The sequence below is a fragment of the Populus nigra genome, chromosome 2, assembly GCF_951802175.1.
Source record: "Populus nigra chromosome 2, ddPopNigr1.1, whole genome shotgun sequence".
Lineage (NCBI taxonomy): Eukaryota > Viridiplantae > Streptophyta > Magnoliopsida > Malpighiales > Salicaceae > Populus > Populus nigra.
This window is the reverse complement of record NC_084853.1, coordinates 37,655,583-37,677,546: the sequence shown is the minus strand read 5'-3', so window position 1 is coordinate 37,677,546 and position 21,964 is coordinate 37,655,583. Positions and strand designations below refer to the sequence as shown.

Sequence of the window (21,964 nt, the reverse complement as noted above, 5' to 3'; positions counted from 1 at the left end):
TATTTTAGTGATTAAAAAGTGATTAACCGACAACTATTTATCTTTTCCTTGTTGTTTTCATAAGAGTTTCAACTAGTTAGAAGTGTGAATGAATTATGTAATTATATTTAGGATGACGACCTATTAAATAAGATGATCACTTTCAATAAATGAAAAAATCTTATTTGTTGTTTAAAGTTGTTGATTACTATTGCTTTAAATTAGTCATCAAACTTCAATATTATCATTTAATTTGATGAGTTTCAATCAAAATTATTCTTTAAATTTTAAAATTTGATAATTATATTTTATTTTCATGATAATATATATATATATATATATATATATATTAATTTATTGTGAAATTTAATATGATTAAATCAAATTTTAATTAAAAAAATATATATTCAAGGTATAAACCCTCTCAACCATATTTTCGAGATATGCACAGTTATTTTTAAGTGTAAGTAAGCTTGTCTCAAGCGAGCATTTGTAAAAACAAAAATTGTCTACTAATTAAATTATATAATTTGTCATTTTTATTTTTATTTTTATTTTTATATGAAAGGATAAAATAAAATTGAAATAAATGACATGAAAAATAAAGGAGTCTTCATGTATTTCTTAACTAATAAAAGGTTGGAACATGAAATGAGATATTTAAGATATCTTATCATAAATACAAAATCTCACAAATATAGATTAACCAATAAAATAATGTCATGTGTCATTAAAAAAAAACCTAAGAACCCTTAAAAATCTTTTATAAATAGAGGGTCTCACTCTAGACATAAAAAAAAAAATTTCTTGAAGAAACAAAATTTTTCTCAAGACAAGCTCTTCAAGTAATGAAGTCCTCCCAAGAGTCTTAAGTCTTCTTCATCCTTGCTTGAAATTTACAAAAAACAAAGTTTTGTTGGATCAAACCTAAACATTCCATAAGAATTCTTCTAACAACAATTTAAAGATAAGTTAAAGGTATTCTTCATAGCATCAGATGATCAAATTTGATTCCTTAATACATGCCAAAATTTATATTATCACAAAGTAAATAAATCATGTCACCATATATTAAATTTAAAGGAAAAATCAAAAGATTGTTTATTCTTTTATTAAAACATTTAAAATAGAGATTGTTCGCAGTTATATATCTTCGTAAATCAAATATTCACCTATCCTTGTTTAATTTCAAATGCTAATGATTATATCTACAAACCCATGTAACTTAAACATTAAATACATTTACCTTACTAGATTTCACGATGGTAGGTGATAAAAAAACAATCAAATTTTATGATTGATTTCACTGAAGGAAAACAAGAGATTGATGAAACAGGGGAATTGAGATTTGAGACAAGACAGATGAGTGAAGCATAATTATCCAGGCTCTATTTGCGATTTTGATCACGAGAAAATGGTTGCTAATGATAGTGAAAATGAAGAAATGATTACAAAAAAAAAAAAGAAAATAACTAGTCATGAACGATGATTCGAAGAGTACTACAATACTCGCTGCTATTATGTGTAACGAGTACTTTGCACAACGTAGGAATAATGAGTCATTAAAGAAGCAATAATCCTATGCAAAAAAAGTTATATGAGCGAGCAATTATAGCTAAGAGAATCATGTTGGTTCTTATAGAAGTGAAGGCTTTAACTTAGGATGTAGTAGTCCGACAGTAGGGTCACGAGGGAGGATCCTTTAAGTTCTAGAAGGAAAAGGAAAATGATAGGCAGAACAAAGTACCTGCAAGAAAATAGATAAGGTGGGCATGTGTAGGGTCAGGATGGGATATAACAACTTACATGGAAGGCTGAGAGAGAAGCGCCCTCATTGGCTAACAACTGGCAAAGAGATTCAATTTCAAACAACGACAACATTTAGTTAAGAGAAAGAGTCAACATACAAATCAGATCAGAAACCCAGTAGGCAAATCTCATCTTGAATTCAAAATTTAAACTCCTAGATGGTGATAATAAAAAAGGGAGAAAAGGTTGGCAGAAAGGCAGGAAATTGTTTTGTAGCAAATCGCATTCACCCAAGGAGGCTCGGGCTACCTCGAAGTTGCCTAGAGATTTAGTTAAGGTTTACTTTTATTTTAGATTGTCCTTTTTATTGTGTTCTTCATTTTTTTTCTTCAATTCCAATTTCCACAAACTTTTATTTGTAAGCCCAAAATTAAGGGAAAAGACTTATCAAGATTCATAAGTGGAATAAATTTCATTTTCTTTTTAGAACAACAACTCAAACTCATTCCAAGTGGTATCAGAACAACGTTCCTCCGATGGTTGAAAGAACCAGAGTTTCACGGTTGATAAAGATAGTATCAGGGATGAAACAACAACAAGAGATGTAGCAACAGAATCAACAACAAATATTGGAAGATATAGTCCAACAATTAAGAAATGTATCTGTCAGGATAGACCAGATGACTAAAGCTAAAGGGAAAAGGCCCATGGGCTCCCCTCTTAATTCGCCTACCAAGTCTGTCAATGGAAATCCAAGGCATGAAGTAGTATCGCAGGAAGGAATTCAATAGGTTCAGCTCAAATCAATCTGAATGGAGTTTCCCTTATTTAACGGAGATGATCTTATTGGTTGGGTATACAAAGCAAATCAATTCTTTAACTTTCACAACACCCCAGCCTAACATAGGTTATTTATAGAGAGTTTTCGTATGGAAGGAAAGGCTATAACGTGGTATCAGGAACTAGAGGAAACATGGATTCTCACTAGTTGGGAGGCCTTTGTAAAAAACCTTCAAATTCGTTTCAGGACATCATCCTATGATAATCCAATAGAGGCCCTTATAAGCATTAAGCAAACTTTAATAGTAGAGCTCTACAAAACCCAATTTGAGATGCTTTCAAATCAGGTCAGGGGGTTATCTGATTCCCATAGGCTCAACTGTTTTATAGGAGGTTTGAAAGAGGAGATAAAAATTGGAGTAAGGATGTTAAACCCCCAGAATTTAGTAGCTGTTTATGGATTAGCTAGAATGCAGGAGAAGAATCTGACAATTATGAGGAGGTCTTAGAAACCTAGTTCTATAGGATTTCAAGGCCAAAACTCAATGCCAACTCAGCCCAAGGCTGAAAATAGACCAATTTTTTTACAGAAACTCACTCCAACACAGATGCAGGAAAAAAAGATAAAGAGCTTTGCTTTAAATGTGACAGCAAGTAGGGTCCTGACCACAGATGTAGAGGACCAAATATGTTTTTAATAGAGGAAGTAGAGGAGGAGACGAAGGAGAGTAATACTGCTACGACTGAAGATCTGATTGACTTGGAGGACCCTCATAAAGAAGGCAATGAGGGAATCAGTATATCCCTTCATGCCATCATTGAGAGTCCAAATCCTAAAACTATAAGGGTAAAAATTAAGCTGAGTGGACATAACTTCGTGGCTTTGATAGATACAGGGAGTACACATAACTTCCTACATCCAAGAGTAGCAATGAAAGTAGGGCTGAATGTTTTAAAACACAAGCCTATTGGGGTGAATATTGTGGATGGTTTAAGGTTATGGAGTGAGGGAGGCTACTCATATATCAAACTAGTGATTCAGGGTGATCAGTTTGTCATACAGGTTTACGTTATTCAACTAGAAAGATGTGATATCGTGTTAGGTATCCAGTGGCTTAAAAGTCCAGGACCATTCTTTGGGACTTATCGACCTTAAAAATGGAATTTTAACAGGGTGATAAGAAGGTCTTGATTAGGGGAATAGGAGTTGAGAAATCAAAAATAGACTGTTGCCCAACTTTTTTACAAGAATTGAGAAGAGTTGAAGAGGGCTTGATACTACAGATTTGAGAGATAGGTTCAGTTCATAATTGGATTCCAAAAAAAGTTAAGAATTTGTTGCTAGAGTTTGAGGAAGTCTTTTAAAAGCCAAAAGGAATACCACCAAGCAGGTCACGTGATTATTCTATAGTTTTAAAGGAGGGTACCTCTTCGATAAATGTTTGTCCTTACAGGTACCTATATTATAAAAAATCTGAGATAGAAAAGCTGGTAAAGGAGCTATTAGCAATGAGCATCATAAGACCCAGCCAAAGCCCCTTTTCGTCGCTAGTCCTACCAGTTAGGAAGGCGGATGGTTCTTAGAGAATGTGTGTTAATTATCATGCCCTCAACAAGGAGATAATAAAAGACAAGTTCCTCATACAAGTAGTAGAAGAATTATTAGACGAGCTTCATGGTTTTTAAATCTTTTTTAAGTTAGACCTCCGGTCGAGTTTTCATCAGATCAGGATGAAAGAATAAAATGTTCCCAAGACGACCTTTAGAACTCATGAAGGGCACTATGAATTCTTGGTGATGCCTTTCAGCCTCACGAATGCCCCTTCCACTTTTTAATGGTTGATGGATGACATTTTTCGATCCTATCTCAGAAGGTTTGTGTATGTTTTCTTTGATGACATTTTAGTCTACAATCACAATGAGGAAAAGCATGTGAGACATTCAAGGTTGGTCTTCGAGACTCTGGTATGATATAAGTTATTCACCAAATAGTTTAAATGTAAATTTGCAAGCACCGAAATCGAATACTTGGGGCATATCGTCTCGGGTCAAGGAGTATATACTAACCTCAGTAAAGTAGAGTCATTGATCAAGTGGCCTAAATCGAATACTCTCAAATCATTAAGGGGTTTTTCGGGTTTAATAGGTTACTACCGAAGGTTTATCAGGGGTTATGGGGCTATTGCAGATCCATTGACTTGACTATTAAAGAAGAGGGCATTTAAGTGTGATTCGAAAGTCGACTAAGCATTTAAATAGTAAAAAGAGGCTGTATCTACCCCTCCACTCCTAGTATTACCAGATTTCAACCAAAGTTTCATAGTGGAATGTGATGCTTCAGGTCTAGGTCTCGATGATGTGCTAATGCAAGGGGGCAGAACTATTTCCTATTTTAGCAAAAGTCTGAAGAGTAGGGAACTATCATTATCCACTTATGAGAAGGAATTCTTGGCATTAGTCATTGTTGTTCAAAAATAAAGGCCTTACCTATTGGGTCAAGCCTTTATGGTTAAGACAGATTAATAAAGTCTCGAGTATTTACTGGAGCAACAGGTTGTGACACCCACACAGTATAAATGGTTAACAAAATTGATCGACTATGACTTTGTGGTCGAGTTTCAGATAGGAAGGGATAATCTAATAGCTGATACACTCTCTAAACAAAAGGACACAACAGGAAAATGTATATTATGGGCTATCTCTAAACCGCTAGTTAACTAGGTTAATCAATTAAAGAATAATTAAAAAATTGATTCTGAAATTCAAGATATCCTGCAACAACTAGATAAAGAAACTATAGGATCCTTGAAATATCAACTTAGAGGAGGTATATTGCACTACAAATGAAGAGTCTACATAAGTAAATATAGCCTTATAAAAGAGGCTATCATGAATTATATTCATGATAGCCCAGCTTTGGGACACGCAAGTTTTGAGAGAACATTAAAAAGGGCAATGAGAGATTTCTTTTGGGTAGGGATGAAGTCAAATATACAAGCATATATTAGACATTGTGAAGTCTGTCAGAGAGTAAAAGGAGAGAACATTAAACCCTCAAGGCTTTTACAACCCTTACTTATACCCACCAAACCATGGTCATCCATATCCATGGATTTCATAGAAGGGTTACCGAAATCTAACCAATATTTAATAATTATGGTAGTTGTGGATAGATTTACCAAGTATGCCCACTTTATTCCTATATCTCACCCTTACAACGCTACAAAAATCGCCAATTTGTTCTTATAGAATGTAATGAAGCTTCATGGACTACCGGATAACATAATATCAGACAAGGATCCCACCTTCACTAATAAGTTTTAGGGAGAGTTATTCCAAGTTTAGAGGGTTAAGCTATTGATTCCACAACATACACAACATACCACCCCCAAACCGACAGTCAAACAAAAGTAACCAACAAAACACTAGAAGGGTATTTAAGATGTTATGTAGGGGATAACCCCAAAACTTGATCAAACTGACTAACAATGGCTAAATATTGCTATAATACCAGTTACCATACCTCTCTTAAATCCACCATATTTGAGAAGCAACCTATGGTTATTCACCCTCAAGCCTTACTGATTATATCCCAGGTTAACCGAAAATCAAACAGTAGAGGACCAACTACAACAACAGACAGAACAAATTGCAGAAATTAAGCACAATTTAGCTCAAACGCAAGAGAGACAAAAGAAATAGGTAAACAAGGGAAGAAAAGATATCCAATTTAAAGAGAGTGAATGAGTTTACCTCCGACTCCAGCCATTCAAACAGTTCAGCATGCCAAGAAACAAGGATGGGAAATTAAAATAAAAATACTTCGGGCCATTTAAGATCTTGAAGAAGGTAAGATCGGTGGCATACTAGTTAGATCTTCCCAAGGAAGCTCGAATTCACAGTGCGTTCCACGTCTCGTTGATGAAGAAATGGATCGAGAAGGGTACCATTCTTGAACCAAGGCTGCCCATTCTTAAGCCCAAGTATAAGTCTCAACTTGAGCCTACAGAGATCCTTGACAGAAGAAGCCAATTCTAAAAAAAATAGATGATAGGAGAAGTATTGTTAAAGTGGGAAGGACAACCTAAAAAAGATGTTGTTTGAGTTGAAGAAGCATGGTTAAAACATTCTTACCCCCACCTTGAGGGTAAGGTTTTCTAAGGGGAGGGGTGTTGTAGTAGTCCGGCAACAAGGTCACGAGTTGGGTTCTGGAAGGAAGAGGAAAGTGATAGGCAGACCAGAGCACCTGTAAGAAAATAAATAAGGTGAGCACGTGTATGGTTAGGATGGGATAGAAGAACTTACGTGAAAAGCTGGGAGAGAAGCGTCCTTATTGGTTGACAGTTGGCAAGGAGATTCAATTTCAAGCAACGACAACGTTTAGTTAAGAGAACCCAGAAGGCAAACCTTATCTTGAATTCAAAATTTAAACTCCCGAATGATGATAATAAAAAGAGGAGGAAGGGTTGGCAGAGATGCAGGAAATTGCTCTATAGCAAATCGCATTCATCCAAGAAGGCCCGGGCTACCTTAAAGCTACTCAGAGATTTAGTTAGGGTTTTTCTTTTATTTTAGATTGTTCTTTCTATTATGTTTAAATTTTTTTTCTTCAATTCCAATCCCCACAAACTTTTATTTGTAAGTCTAGGATTAAGGGAAAATACTTATCAATATTTATTAAGTGGAATAAATTTCATTTTCTTTTTAGAACAACAACTCTGACTCATTTTATAGGATCTATTTGTAGCCTCATCACCCCCAATAAGACACATGTAAGATTCCATGTTAATTTCTAATGTAATAAAAAAAATATTAATGTTGTAGATATGTGTTTTAAATATTATGATTTGTTAATTAAAAAATATAAAAATAATATTTATATTTAATAAAATAAATTAAAAAAATATATAAATCGATGATCTGAGAACTAATTTTTTTTATAAAAGCAAAAATAGGTGCATATGCAAATAATTAACACTAATTGCTATTTTTAATTTTGATATTTTTATTTATTTTATCTTAGAGGTTGATTTAAGCTAAGAAAAAATGTTTTTTTATATTTTTATAAATATATCATACAAATATAATTTATCTATATAAAATATCAAAGGAGAAAGATAAAGTTATATCACAACAATCTCTTTTAAAGATTATGATATTATAAAAAATTAAAAAATAAATACTATTAGATTATTAATTAAAAATAAAAATAAAAAATTTATGCATTGTAAAATAATAAAAAAAGGTATCAATTAAAATTAAAATATAATCAAGATTTAATAAAAAAATAAAAGAAACCATACGCATAACCAACCTAACAATCTATGCATGCTTGGGCTTGGAATCCCAAGCCTAATGCCCAGGGTGTTTTATTATAACATCTATTATGTTTTTTTTATATACTAGATTATAGGTCGTTCGCTAATAGATTGGGTGTCACTTTTTATAATTTTCTTGATTAATTTTTGTGCTAGAAAAATTAAATTTTTTTTTTACAAATTTTTTTTGACTTATTTTCACCTAAATATATATAATAAATATTATTATAATATAACTAATATATCAATTCAAAACACATATAAATTGATTACCAAATACAAAATTAAATCAGATAAAATATCATTACTACTCCTAGTATTTTTTTTAAAAAACATCTTAATACTTTTTTTTAATTAAAAGAAATTTATTTACATAAAAAAACTTTTATAATAATTAGAATGTGACAATTTTCTTATTATTTCATATTTTCAAACAACTTTTTAATTATCTTAAACCCAATAATTAAAAAACTAAATAAAATAAACTTTTTAATTAAAATCAAAACTCTAAATTTTAGGATTGGTAGGTAACACATTTTTTTTCTTGGTTTTTTAAGTCTTCTCTTTTAATTTTGAATTTCTACTATAATGTAAAACTTTATCTTAAATAATTAGATTCTAAAAGAATTAATTAAAAAATTTCCAAAAAAAATGAAAAAAAGCTGCTGCACAGAATATTTTTTTAGAAATTTAGAAAAATTTTAGTTTTAAATTAATTTTTTATATCAAAAATAAAATTTTAAATATATTTTAAAATAAATTACATTTCATAAAACAACTACGACAGTGAGAGTCACTGACTTGGTACTTTCCTAAGAAGAATCGTTTCCCTCCATTGCCTCTCTCTCTCCAGCGAGCATTGACGGGCAGCAGAGAAAGCGAAGAGCCAGTGTATATTCTCTAGCTCGCTCCTTCTCCAAAAAAAAAAAAAAGAAACTATCTGGGTACGATTTCTTCTCATCTTCTTTTACGCGATTATTAGGGTACGATTTCTTCTCAAGCTCGGTTCGTTTTAAACTCCATTTTACCTTTTGCTTATTTTTTTTAAAAAGATTCTGGCCTCGTTTTGCTTGAATCACAGTGTCTTGCGTGGGACTTTTTCCTATTTTGCTCTGCATTGCTCTTTACTGCTGTGATTATGCTGGTGTTGGTGTTTCTCTTGCTACTGCGTATTTTGTTAACTAGAAATTGTTTATTTATCTTGAAACTATTGATTTTGAAAGTAATTTGTCTGTGCTTCTGTTTTGCTAGTATTGTTATTCCTTTTTATTAATTTTTTTTTAAATTAACAGCAATGTGTTCTTCTCGTTTTCTTCCGCATCTAATTCTCTACTCTTTTTTTTTATTGATTTGGTAGAATTTCTTTTTGCATGCCATTGTGGCTCTGATTCAATATCTATTTTATTCTGAGTTTTTTTTTGTGTTTTTGTTTTTATTCTCGTGGCTGAGAGATTTTGCTTTTCTTTTTTCCAAAATTCGTGTATGATTATTACGGAAATGGGTACTTTAATTACTTATTTATTTATTTAACTCATGTTTTCTATTAATCTTATGATTGTGGGCAGCAAAATAGTTGTCTGTTTCTGTTGCTGTGCTTTTACTTTAGTGCTGACATTATTATCTTGGCCCTTTTCAATTTGTTCTTCCGCCGGAGCTGTTATGACCTATCTCTTTTCTTTTCTTTTTTTTAATCCTTCTTGCGTTTGAGGTGTTCATCATCTTCTAGATATTTCATTATGCCTCTCATTTTACAAAATATAGTGGCCTCTCATTTTTATTTTTATTGTTTTGATTTTTTTTAATACGTTCTGTTTGTGTCAATGTTGAAATTTAATGTGTACTGTACAGTTTGAGAAAATGTTATTGCAGTGTTCATATAGTAATGCTTTTTGAATCTTAATCTTCTATTGCTGTTGCATAAATGTATACTTCAGGTTGTTGGTTCAATCAAAAGATGGAGAAAATGTCAGGTGGATCTCCACCCCCACCTCCTCCACTGTCAGTACCAGCAAACATGAACCCAGAATTGGTTGAAGTTCCCCGGCATCCAGAACGACCAGCCATTCCCAAATATTCTATGATCAGTAGGCGTGGGGTTGGGACTAGTGGGCGTCACATATCTTTGCTCACCAACCACTTTAAAGTTTCTGTCAATGTTCCAGATGCAGTATTTTACCAGTATAGTGTATGTTTACCTTATCTTTTCTCTTATGTTCTCTTGGATTCCCCATCTTGTTGTTCTGAAACTTAGTGTGTGGCATAATTTGCAGGTTTCCATCACCTCAGAAGATAATAGAGCTGTTGAAAGCAAGGGAATTGGGAGGAAACTGATCGATAGGCTTTACCAAACTTATTCCTCAGAATTTGCTGGTAAAAGATTTGCTTATGATGGGGAGAAAAGTTTGTACACTGTGGGCCCTCTTCCACAGAACAAGTCGGAGTTCACAGTGGTGCTTGAGGAATCTTTTGCAAAACAGTATGTGATTTTGCCACAAACTTCTCTGGTTTTTTTATATCTTTTGTGGTTCTGCATTACATTGCATTCCCTTTCGTGTGGTAGTGAAAGTGGGAGCCCTGGTGGTGGTGAGAGCCCTCCTGCAGCTGTTAAGCGATCAAAGCGCTCTTATCGGTCAAAGACTTTTAAGGTAGAAATAAGCTATGCTGCTAAAATCCCCTTGAAGTCAATAGCCCTTGCCCTCAAAGGAATTGAGATAGACAATAGCACTCAGGATGCACTCAGAGTGCTGGATATTATCTTAAGGCAGCAAGCAGCTAACAGGTTCTATAGTTGCCTTACTTCTCATACTTTCTTTTTCCTTTTATAGCTTGACTATGGTCAGTTGCATAATATTTTTGTTGTGTGATCCCACTCTCTTGAAATGTGGAAAAGGGGGTGCCTTTTGGTTAGGCAGTCGTTCTTTCATGATGATTCAAGGAACTTCAATGATGTGGGAGGTGGTGTAACTGGTGTTAAGGGTTTCCATTCTAGCTTCCGTACCACTCAGGGTGGCTTGTCTCTTAACATGGGTACTCTTTCTGTTCCTTCTTTTGGGTTGTTTTTGGATGATGCTTGAATGAGTCGAGTTGAGCTGTATATTACAGTTGTAATTTTTAACAGTGTAATCCTTTGTTGTGGACTGTTAATTAATGTTGCTATCATCCTTTTCTTTTCTCTCTTGTAAAGATGTGTCCACTACAATGATCCTAACTCCTGGGCCAGTAATTGATTTTCTGATAGTTAATCAAAATGTCCGGGAACCTCGCTATGTTGATTGGGTGAAGGTAAGAAATTGCTAAACTTCATCCTCAGAATTCAATACTGCTCTTTGTCTGAATCTCAATTTGTGTTAGCTGTAATGTCAGGCCAAAAGGATGTTGAAAAATTTGAGGGTGAAGACGAAGCATAACAACATGGAGTTTAAAATAATTGGTCTGACTGAGAAGCCATGCAATCAACAATAGTATGACCTTCTTTCTGAGTGCCTTTTCCTTATTTTAGCTTCCATTCTCATTTGTTATACCCATGAAAAGAACCTCTAACTTCAACATTATCCTCTGTCATAGTTTTCCTATGAAACTGAAAAACAGGGACGGAGCTAATGTTGAAGCACAGATTGTTGAAGTTACTGTATATGAGTATTTCACTAAACACTGTGGCGTACAACTTGGTTATTCTGCATACCTACCCTGCCTTGATGTTGGCAAACCAAAACGTCCAAACTACCTGCCACTGGAGGTCTGTGAATTTCTTTTGCCCAAGAATTGTTCATAATCTGATACACTTTAAAACCTAGCTCACTCTTTAAGATATTCCTTTTCTTTTCACTGCGTTCCAGCTTTGTTCACTTATTTCACTTCAACGGTATAAAAAAGCTTTATCTTCAATGCAAAGAGCATCTTTGGTTGAAAAATCACGACAAAAGCCTCAGGAAAGAATAAAAACTGTGACTGAAGTAAGTATCCCTTATCACCTGTATGCTTTTCTTATTTGTTATCCTGACTCATCGAAGTCTTCATGTAATCTTTCAGGCCATGAGAAGCTACTGTTATGATGAGGATCCCGTGCTTTCTTCATGTGGTATTTCTATAGAAAAACAAATGACCCAGGTTGATGGCCGCATCCTTGAAACCCCAAAGGTAGCTTTGTGCATTTCTTTCTTTCTCTGTTTTTTTCTTGGGATGTTGTTGGGGGGGGGGGGTTAAGAAAATTCTTAGTTGGTTCTCGACAATATAATGTGTGTCCATGTAATTCACAGTTGAAGGTTGGTAATAGTGAGGATTGTATCCCACGAAATGGGAGATGGAACTTTAACAATAAGGTGATGTTTTGATATCCTGTTACATTATTTTGTCATTTCTGCCTTTTTTGGGGGGTTGGAGGGCATTAACTGAGGTTATCTGATTTAGTAGCTTTTGAATTGTGCTATGCAGACACTTTTAAACCCCACCAGCATCAGTAAGTGGGCCATTGTCAACTTTTCTGCTCGCTGTGATATTAGTCACATCTCCCGTGAGCTTATCAACTGTGGAAGGAGAAAGGGCATTGTAAGCAAAAACACTTAATGATTCTGTTCTTCTTTTGATTTCTTTGTTCCATCAACTTTCACTTTTTAAAAATCTCTCATTTAAAAAATGTACACATCCTTCAAGAATATTGAGCGCCCACATACATTAATCGAAGAGGACCAACAATCTAGAAGAGGCAGCCCTCTTGCTAGAGTTGAAAGGATGTTTGAGCTGATCAGAGAGAAGCTTCCAGGGCCTCCTGAATTTATTCTTTGTGTATTGGCAGAGAGGAAAAACTCAGATATTTATGGTATGGATTTATCCAGTTTCCTAGACCCCTCTCTCTCCAGCCAACATCCACTGTCATTTGTTGGAGTTAGCTCGTTTAAATTATTTAACCAATTTGTGTTTCCTCTCATTTTGAAGGACCGTGGAAGAAGACAAGTCTCAGTGATTTTGGCATTGTTACACAGTGCATATCCCCGACTAAGATTAATGACCAGTATCTTACAAATGTGCTTCTTAAGATCAATTCTAAGGTATTTATTGGAAAATGAAGATAAAAGTATCTTTGTATTTGTGTCCCAAGGATGGTATTGATGTTGCCTTCGCTTTTACATAGCTAGGAGGAATAAATTCTCTGTTGGCAATTGAGCACTCCTCACATATTCCATTGATAATGGATACTCCTACAATGATTCTGGGCATGGATGTCTCTCATGGCTCTCCAGGTCGATCAGACATGCCATCAGTGGCTGCGGTAATTCATCCATGATATTCCTTTGTGTCATGTTGACTTCCCAATTTGTTTGGATGGTGCCAAATAGGATGCTGTTGCTGATTTAATTTTCTGGAATTTTGAGGTTGTTGGATCTCGATGTTGGCCACTGATTTCTAGGTACAGAGCATCTGTAAGAACGCAATCTCCTAAGGTGGAGATGATTGATGCTTTGTACAAGCCTTTAGCAAATGGGAATGATGATGGTATAATAAGGTATTACACATGAGATTCTTGTCTAGACAGTGTCTTTTTCTTTTTAAAATCTTTTACAGTTTACACAATGCATTCGAGATGCCAGCTGTATTCATCATGACACTCGTGTTTTAGTTTTTGCCAATCCTTTGTTTTTAGAATATCCGTACATCCATTGCTATATGTCAGCCCATGAACCTAAATATATCCATAATATGAGAATTTTTTATCTTCTTAGAAATTCAGTTGGTGGTTGATTCCAAACATTTTTAATAAAGGCATCCTCCAATTCTCTCAGATGATGCTTTCATCAGTATGAAACTATAAAAGAATCAATGGTAGATTTTTTAGCTAAATATGAAAGCAAGCAATCGAATTTCTGCTTGACATTGAATCACCTTGTTGCAGGGAACTGCTCGTGGATTTCTTTCAAACAAGCAAGGGGCACAAACCAAAACAAATTATTGTGTTCAGGTATTACTATATTATTGTGGTAGTGTTTTTTGCACTTTGTTTGCCAAGACTAAATAACTAAGATGGTTAGAAAATCTGATATCACCATATTGAAATAATTTCCAGTTATTAACCTGGGCATCCTACATTACTGTTTTTAGTGGTAAATAACCAAATGATATTCTTCTAGAATAAAGATTGCAATGCGATTCTGTTAAACATTTTAATTATTGAGCGAACTTTTATTATTTGTGACATGTTCTTAGTGTTTGCTTGAAGTGTGAACACTGAACCATGGATTTATCATAATATAGTTTTCCTCATTTAGATTTTTGTTGTTTTTTACTGCTATGGCTGGACTTTTTAATTACATCAAGATAATTGTAGCTGTCATCAACCTCTTCAATGCAGCCTTAAAAGAATTACTTTCTTTTCTGGTATGCTCAGTTGTACCAGAGAAGCCTTTGAAATTGCATTTCATTTCAGGTTCCCTTGAGAGGACTTGATTAAGCTAAGAGGCAAAGAATTATCATTAATGAAGATAGTCTTGTTTTTATTCATGGCTTAACAATGAGATCCGAATACCTTTTTAAGTCTTGCTGTGGTGACCTATTTTTCTGTTGGAATCACTGCATCAAGCATCAATCTGTTGCTTTTGACAGATGTTATGGATTTGTTGTTGGGATTCATTCTTCTTTATGGTGTGTTTTCAAATACTGAAATCTTTAAATCAACGATCTTGTTTCTGTTTAGGGATGGTGTCAGCGAGTCACAATTCAATCAGGTGCTGAACATTGAGCTGGAGCAAATTATCAAGGTTCTGCTACAGTAATATACAGTACTATCTTTTGTAAATAGATACAGTAATTTTTAGTTTTCAAATAATATGCTTACATGAAAATTTTAATATTCAATTTTTTCATACATTTAAAGTTGATCCTTCTTGATTCCAAAACTGCTTATTCCTAGTCACCTGTATACTCGAACTGTGGTATGTTGTTGCTCATTTATGGTGATTTAGATTAAATAGAGTTTCTGATTGCAACATAAATCTTCCCAGCATCATTTTTTTCTGATAGGATGTAGTAAACTTCACAGCTTCTTGAATTCCTCACTCTATTCTGCATTCATGGCTTTGGTTCAAGAGCCTGTAATTTTTGGGTTGCCCTTGGATTGCTAACGGGATATGAGCTTTTTGGTTCTTTATTATTATCAGTTTCAAGATTATCAATTTTTGTTATTACAGGCCTATCAACATCTTGGTGAGGTTGACATACCAAAGTTCACAGTAATTGTGGCTCAGAAGAATCACCACACAAAGCTTTTTCAAGCTGGTGGTGGCACTGAAAATGTTCCTCCTGGTCTGACACTTTCTCATACTGTTTATTTTAATGTTTTACACGGTGCTAGATGTGTTTACTCTCTCCCTCTCTCTTTCTCTCCAGGGACAGTTGTTGACACAAAGATTGTTCATCCTAGAAACTATGATTTCTACATGTGTGCTCATGCAGGCATGATTGTATGTTCTTACTTCATTTGTTCTTTCACGTGGTTGGATAGGTGCTAGGTGGTCATGCAAGTCATTAAATGACATATTTGCACATTCTGTTGTCACATATTTATGTTGGTGTCTCGTGTTCTTCCTCTCCTTTTTTTTTTTGTTTGGGGAGGGGGGGTAGAAAGTGGTTAAAGCTTCCATTCATTCCTCTTTGCTGTATATTTCTGAAGCTTAAAGGTCACTAGCCAGTTGATACTAGTCCTCAAAACTGCTGCATTTGCTGCGAGCCTTTATCACTGTGCCCATAATCATAACTCAATATTCCATAATTTTGCATCTCCTTTTTTGACAGGGAACTTCAAGGCCAGCACACTATCATGTCTTGCTCGATGAGATTGGTTTCTCTCCAGATGACTTGCTAAATCTTATCCACTCTCTTTCATATGTGTAAGCCTTCAATTTCGAATAGCTGAATATCCACTTTGGAAATGTGAAAACCATCAATTGACAGGATTGTTCTATGATTTTATTTTATGCAGGTATCAAAGGAGTACCACAGCTATTTCGATTGGTAATTTCATCAACCATTCCTTTTTTCGTCTTCAGAAAGGCAAATTGATATGAATTTATGCTTCATCACTTCTTATGAACCCATCTCTCTCTTTCTTTTTTCCCCTTACAGTGGCTCCCATATGTTATGCTCACCTGGCTGCAGCACAGATAGGGCAGTTTATGAAGTTTGAGGATTTTTCTGAAACCTCTTCGGGACAGAGAAGCATGACATCAGTTGGAAGCACCCCTGTTCCGGAGCTCCCCAGGTTACACAAAAATGTTGAGGGTTCAATGTTCTTCTGCTGAGGTGCTGCTGAAAGGTTGTTGTAAATACTGTTATCTTGCTTAGCTTTCCTACAATGTAGATACTCGGCCGATAGGAATGTGATTCACTTAGACAAACCCTAGTGATTTTGGTAGGGTGGAGAAATAGGTGTAAGATTCAACAAGCAAGCTTCCAATCTCTTGCAGATAGTAGGTAGTGATACTAGTCAGTCCAACACTTCAATGAGTTGACATTTTATAGTTTGATCCGCCTCAGTTTCCTGACTGGTAATTGTGCTTCGGTCCCTGGCACTGGCCTTGGAAATTTTGTTGATGATCCTGATCAAAGAACTACTTGTATCGCATGACCATTTTTTAAGAGAATTGTTCTTTCAAATTTCTTGCACCCAACCTCATATCTTATGACACTATCGTTTTCAACTTATAATCTTATATTTACTGCCAGTTATTTGCTTACCCTACAGAAATTAGAAAGGTCCGTAGAGGTTGATTGAGGCACATAATACTTGAATTCTCTATCTTCACAGACCCTTACTGCCATCTCTAACTATATGGACATGCTCGTAGACTTGAGTTGGGTTTTCGATATTGGATTAATTGTTGATATAAATGCAGCTCGTTGTCAACAGTTCCGTGTATGGTTAATGGTCGAACCATTTTGGCCTGGGCCATGTGTCGTTCAGGCGGTCCTCTTAACGAAGCTCAGTGAGTCAGGATATCTTGAGTGCCTTGATCTGAATGATGATGGTCCAAGCTCAAATCTCTGGACTCTGTCCATAAGATCGGCCACAGTCAGGCTTTATATAACCAAATAGCATGGTCACTAAGTGTCTTGGGTTGAATGAACATCCAGTAAGGGAATTTATTTTATTTTACTGTAATTTCAGAAGAATTTTCCCTATAATATCAATACTAAGTTATCACAACACAACAACTAGTAAGTCATTGTAATTAATAATATATCCATGGTATCCAACTATCCTAAACTTTATCCATCTCATAATTACATCTAATCCCACAATTAAATCGCCTCACATTTTATCACATTTTATATCACAATCTCAACAAGATAATGATCAAGTCAAATAAAATAAACAAATTTATAGAAATCATTATAAAATAAATACATGCATTCTTAAATCTATTATATATAAAAGTAAATTCATAATATCTTAAGAGTTTAATGAATAATTACTAGTTGAATATTACATGTATCATTAATTCTAACATTGTTTACATATCAAAATTAATCTTCAAAATTACATTGTAAAATAAATTAACAATTCAAGATTATATCTTCATTTTCTAAAACAAAAGATATACTAAGAACATTTATTGTTTCGCATCAAACTCTAATGTACCTGAAATTAATATAAAATATAGTATAAATAAACAACATAATTAATTCATATAGTTTATTTTTATTAAGTTCAACAATACATTTTTAAAAACTAAACAAGATTATAAATTACTCTTTCAAGCCAATCTAATGGCTTCTCTAAATAATTTCACCAAATCAGGTACCCAGATCATTAGTCATACTAACATCATTGGTATTACTTAGGGTAACTAGTCAATTAAATTCATATTCGTTAGACATATTGACATCATTAGCACCAGCTTGGAGTAACTAGTCAAATATAAATCTTGGTTGTCACGTGTACTGAAATCACTAGCCCCATGTAGAATAACTAGTCAAATACTAATCTCTATCATTAAACAAACCGATACCACTAATCTCATTCAGGATAACTAGTCATTTTTCTTCGTCTCTTCAAAGCTCACGTCATAATTAATATAATTGCGCAACACAGTTAAAGAAATTGCATTTATTCAACAATAAAAATTTTAAAAGAATAATTGGTTGTGGTGCAAAGCACCTACTTGACTCTCGTGCTACTACTCCTTATTGTTGTCCTTATCCGACAACTTCCCTTATACCAACTGAAATACCATCATCATAATAGTCATGTTAACCATTATACATTTCATTCCAATTTTCTAAATAAATTCATAATTTCAAGACACTAACAAGGAAATCTTAAAATTTCCAATACATTCATACTTTTTTGACCACATTTGTTCTTAAAGGTTCATATATTTAAATCTTTGTTTAACAACAATTCTAAAAGGATTTAATAAACAAATTGGGTCCTCTTACCTCTACCAAGAATTTCATCCAAAAATCCTTTCATAGACAACCCATATGTTGTCCTTTATTTTTTATTTTGATAAGCCATTTCAATTTTATTCAAACACATTTCAACACATATTTTCATACTAAAAAAATATATGATTCAACAAGCCCACCCTTTTTCTTTCCAATGCGGCAGAAACTTTAAAGATAGGAGTTTCCATTCAAACTTCCTAGCCATGCAAACACATCTCAAAATCCCTATTTAACACAAATATCACATAAGTTGAAGACAACAATTTTTTTTTTATATTCTTAATTTTGATCGAACCTAATGATTTAAAAAAAAAGGAATGGAAATTTCTCTCAATTTCTCTCATTATCAATTCTTATCACTCCTAATTTTACTCAATTCTTCTCATAATTCAAGACAATTAAATCAAATGAACTCAATTTTCATTGTCACTCTCTTGATTGATTTTTCTATAATAAAGGAGGATCCATTTTCTTTTTTAAAAACATATTGTTCTCACATCATCCCACCCTTTTTTACATGTAATAACATATCACAACATTTATTAATTAATCTCATTCATTCTTCAAAATAGTCTTAAAGTCGAATACATTCAATAATAAAGCCATAGATTTTTCTTTATTTTTTATACAAAACAACCCTCTCCCATATTTCACATATCTCAAATAAACACAATCGAACATGATTTTCATGTCAATTAACTCAACAATTTTCAATCTTTTTTTTCTTCTGGTAATGGCTAAACTATGCTTATAAAAGGAAAACATGAGTATTTTTTTCATTTTTCTTGTAATTTAGTCCTTACTCTCACATTAAATCCTTTAATTAACACACATTTTATGTTAATTAAATCAACAAATTCCACCTCCCAACTCAACACTTTGGCTAACACATGTATAAGGAAAAAGTATCGAAACTTCTTTAAAGTTCTATAACTCACCCATTAGTAAGTTATTTTACCCTTAAACCAACACACACTCTACACAATTTATATATCAACTAAATGAAACAAATCCAATTCCTTTATTTAAGATTGGCTGAAACCCTAACTTTCAAGTTTTAAAATGCAAGAATGCAAGAACAACCCAAGTTCTCTTCATTTTTTCCTTCCTTCCTTAAATCTCTCCAAAACCCTAACTTTCAAGTTTTAAAACTCTATAAACCACCTAAATTTCTTTTTTTGATTACTTAATAACTTTTTTTATCACTCCAATTTAGTTTTTTCTAAGTGACTTTATCAAGAATTGAGAAGGAGAAATCAAAGAACCCTAACCCTCTTTTTTCTTCTTGCAAACTACAGACAATAAAGGGTGGGAAGGGGTATTTATAGTTTAATTTTTTTTGTTATTTACACATTGACCCCACTTTGTCTCTTATATTTTATTTTATCCCTACTATTATATTATCTTTTCATTTCATTTAATTTCACCCCTTTTTCATCTAATTAAGTTTTCTAAGTTTAATTTAACTCATTTTATCTATGGATTAGATTTTAATATTTTAGTAACTTGGAAAATATTCTAATCGAAGTTTACATCAGGTCTCTATTAGTGTCCCTTTCATTTGATGAAATGATAACTGCACCTCTCATCCAACAAGACATGACATGATATAGAGTTGAGCTTCTTTAGATTACTCCAAACAAAAGCAGTTTATGCAACACTTTTTATTAAAAAGAACTTGCTCTTTCAAATGAAGAGTTTCTAATCAGCGAAGCGATGGATAACTTACTCATCAAATGTGTGGATAAACTTGCCATAAACAAATATATAAAAAAAAAAGTAAAAGCACTTAAAAGAAAGAAATAAAAAGAACATGAATGGACAGAACATGGATCATGATTATGTCTAAGGCTAGGTGGCCTATTAAGAAATAAGCCTAGTCAAAGGCTTCATGTTTAGGCACATCATCAATAGGAGGTGGCTAACCTAAACTCGAGACCTTTTTTTCTTAGAGAGTTGAAATTACAAAGAATCTGTAAGCCCTTATAACATGAAGTTGACTATCATAATAGTATAGTATTTGCCATCTGTAAAAGACACATGATACTCCTAACTTAATCATCCTCATGAAAAAATGATGGTATAAATGATGGTTTTATTCAAAGGAATGTCTCTTTTTGACACTTATGATATGTAACAAATCATTATGAATAGGCCTACCACAAATAAAGGTACACAATGACCCCTATACTTTTAGGGTTAACACAAATACATTCCTAAAGTTTAAATAATAGCAAAGATAACACCTAAATGGGCATTCTTTTCACGCTTGATATAAACTAACAACTTGTACATTTATTCAAATATTGATCAAATTATTTTTTTATGAAAAAATTTCATATCGACTCTTTTCAGTTGACTTAAGTATTAAAGGGCCCTCTAGATGTAGAAAGGGTTTGTTTTGCAGGTTACGTTTTGGCTAACTCAATTTAGCAGCTTAGGTTAACAACCCAATATCAAGCCTATCATGTTACCGAATCTAAAAGAACCCAAGACATGAGGAAGCACGACCTTGTCGGTTAGTAGAGTCTATGGAGATCTTGAATTAAAACCTATCCATGTCCATTAAAAAAAGAAGAAGAAAAGAGCATCATGTGACAATAAACCATGGTAAATTCTTATAAAACACTTGAAAATATATCAATGATCTTCATATGAAATGGGTGCTACCTGTTGCACTAGACCTATAATTGATAACATAATAAATAAAGGTCCTCGTGAAGGCCTTTCTCAAGAGTGATATAGAGCTTTATTATATAAGCAGTCTCAGATCCTCACCCTTCATATAACTTGCATAAACATCTCTAGTTTATAAAAGAAATAAGGAAAAGCAAGGCTAAAAAGAACATGTTAGGCCATACGGGTTGTCTTTATAGATGTGGAGACTATCCTTAACTAAACGTTGTCGATATACTTCTAAAAAATTATGAGAGGGGGCATAGGTCTCCTAAAATCACTCCAAACATTATTTGTCTCCCTTAAAATTGTCTCGTGAGAGCTATGAATTGAAAAAACAATATAAAAGCTCTTGATTGTCCGCTATCTAAGTAACAAACAAACCCAAACTTGGTGAAAGACACTTTGTCATCATCGTAAATTCTAAACACACGTTCACTAAGGGACTTTATTAAAAAAGGATATGAAAAAATATTGAAGTTAAATTGGTTTAATGTTCATAACCCGTAACCCAGGTCATGAGACTTGGATTACTTCATAGAAGGTAAATATGAAAAAATCATGAAGCAAAATTTCTTATCATCCAAAATAAAAAAATAAAAAAATAACACTCAAAATAATGAGAATCAAATCTGGTATAAAAAATAAATGAAAGAAAATAAGGAGAGTCTAAATTGAAAAAAAATTTAAAAATCAAGAAAATGATAAAAAATAAAAAAATAAAAAAAATGATGACTAAATTGGATACAACAATTAAATGAAATAAAATGCTAAGGGATGAAATTAAAAAAAAATAACTTAAAAAAAATTAAAAATAAAAACAAATAGCAATTAAAAAAACGAGGATAAAAATTGATACAAATATAAATTGACACAACACATCTAATATTCGGAAGGGTTAGCATGAAATTCAAGGTGAAGAGAGAGAAAAGAAGCAGGCAAAGAAAAAAAAGTTCATCCGAGTCCAATTGTTGCTCTTCAGTGGACACACGTCTAATTATCTTGAAGAGGATGACATAATGCTT

General features: G+C 33.3%; 1 protein-coding gene across 5 annotated transcripts; it reads left to right on the top strand.

The window, feature by feature from the left end:
* Nucleotides 1-8,622: 8,622 nt before the first annotated feature.
* LOC133681789 (protein argonaute 16) lies at nucleotides 8,623-16,469 on the top strand. 5 transcript variants are annotated; one of them, XM_062104935.1, is made up of 23 exons: nucleotides 8,623-8,770; nucleotides 9,761-10,011; nucleotides 10,097-10,302; nucleotides 10,387-10,605; nucleotides 10,717-10,853; nucleotides 11,011-11,108; nucleotides 11,190-11,287; nucleotides 11,391-11,562; nucleotides 11,663-11,779; nucleotides 11,856-11,963; nucleotides 12,083-12,145; nucleotides 12,258-12,371; nucleotides 12,477-12,642; nucleotides 12,759-12,871; nucleotides 12,955-13,092; nucleotides 13,196-13,326; nucleotides 13,714-13,779; nucleotides 14,512-14,575; nucleotides 15,005-15,119; nucleotides 15,204-15,277; nucleotides 15,609-15,703; nucleotides 15,796-15,827; nucleotides 15,939-16,469. In XM_062104935.1, exons 2-23 carry the CDS (start codon nucleotides 9,781-9,783, stop codon nucleotides 16,112-16,114), a joined length of 2,733 nt encoding a protein of 910 aa, XP_061960919.1. In that variant the 5' UTR covers nucleotides 8,623-8,770; nucleotides 9,761-9,780; the 3' UTR covers nucleotides 16,115-16,469. The 5 variants fall into 5 exon arrangements, 2 of the variants coding, with proteins under 2 accessions (XP_061960919.1, XP_061960920.1); XM_062104936.1 differs by having other exon boundaries at nucleotides 8,629-8,809; XR_009836561.1 differs by lacking the exon at nucleotides 15,204-15,277 and having other exon boundaries at nucleotides 8,629-8,770; nucleotides 15,939-16,047.
* The last annotated feature ends 5,495 nt before the right edge of the window (nucleotides 16,470-21,964 follow it).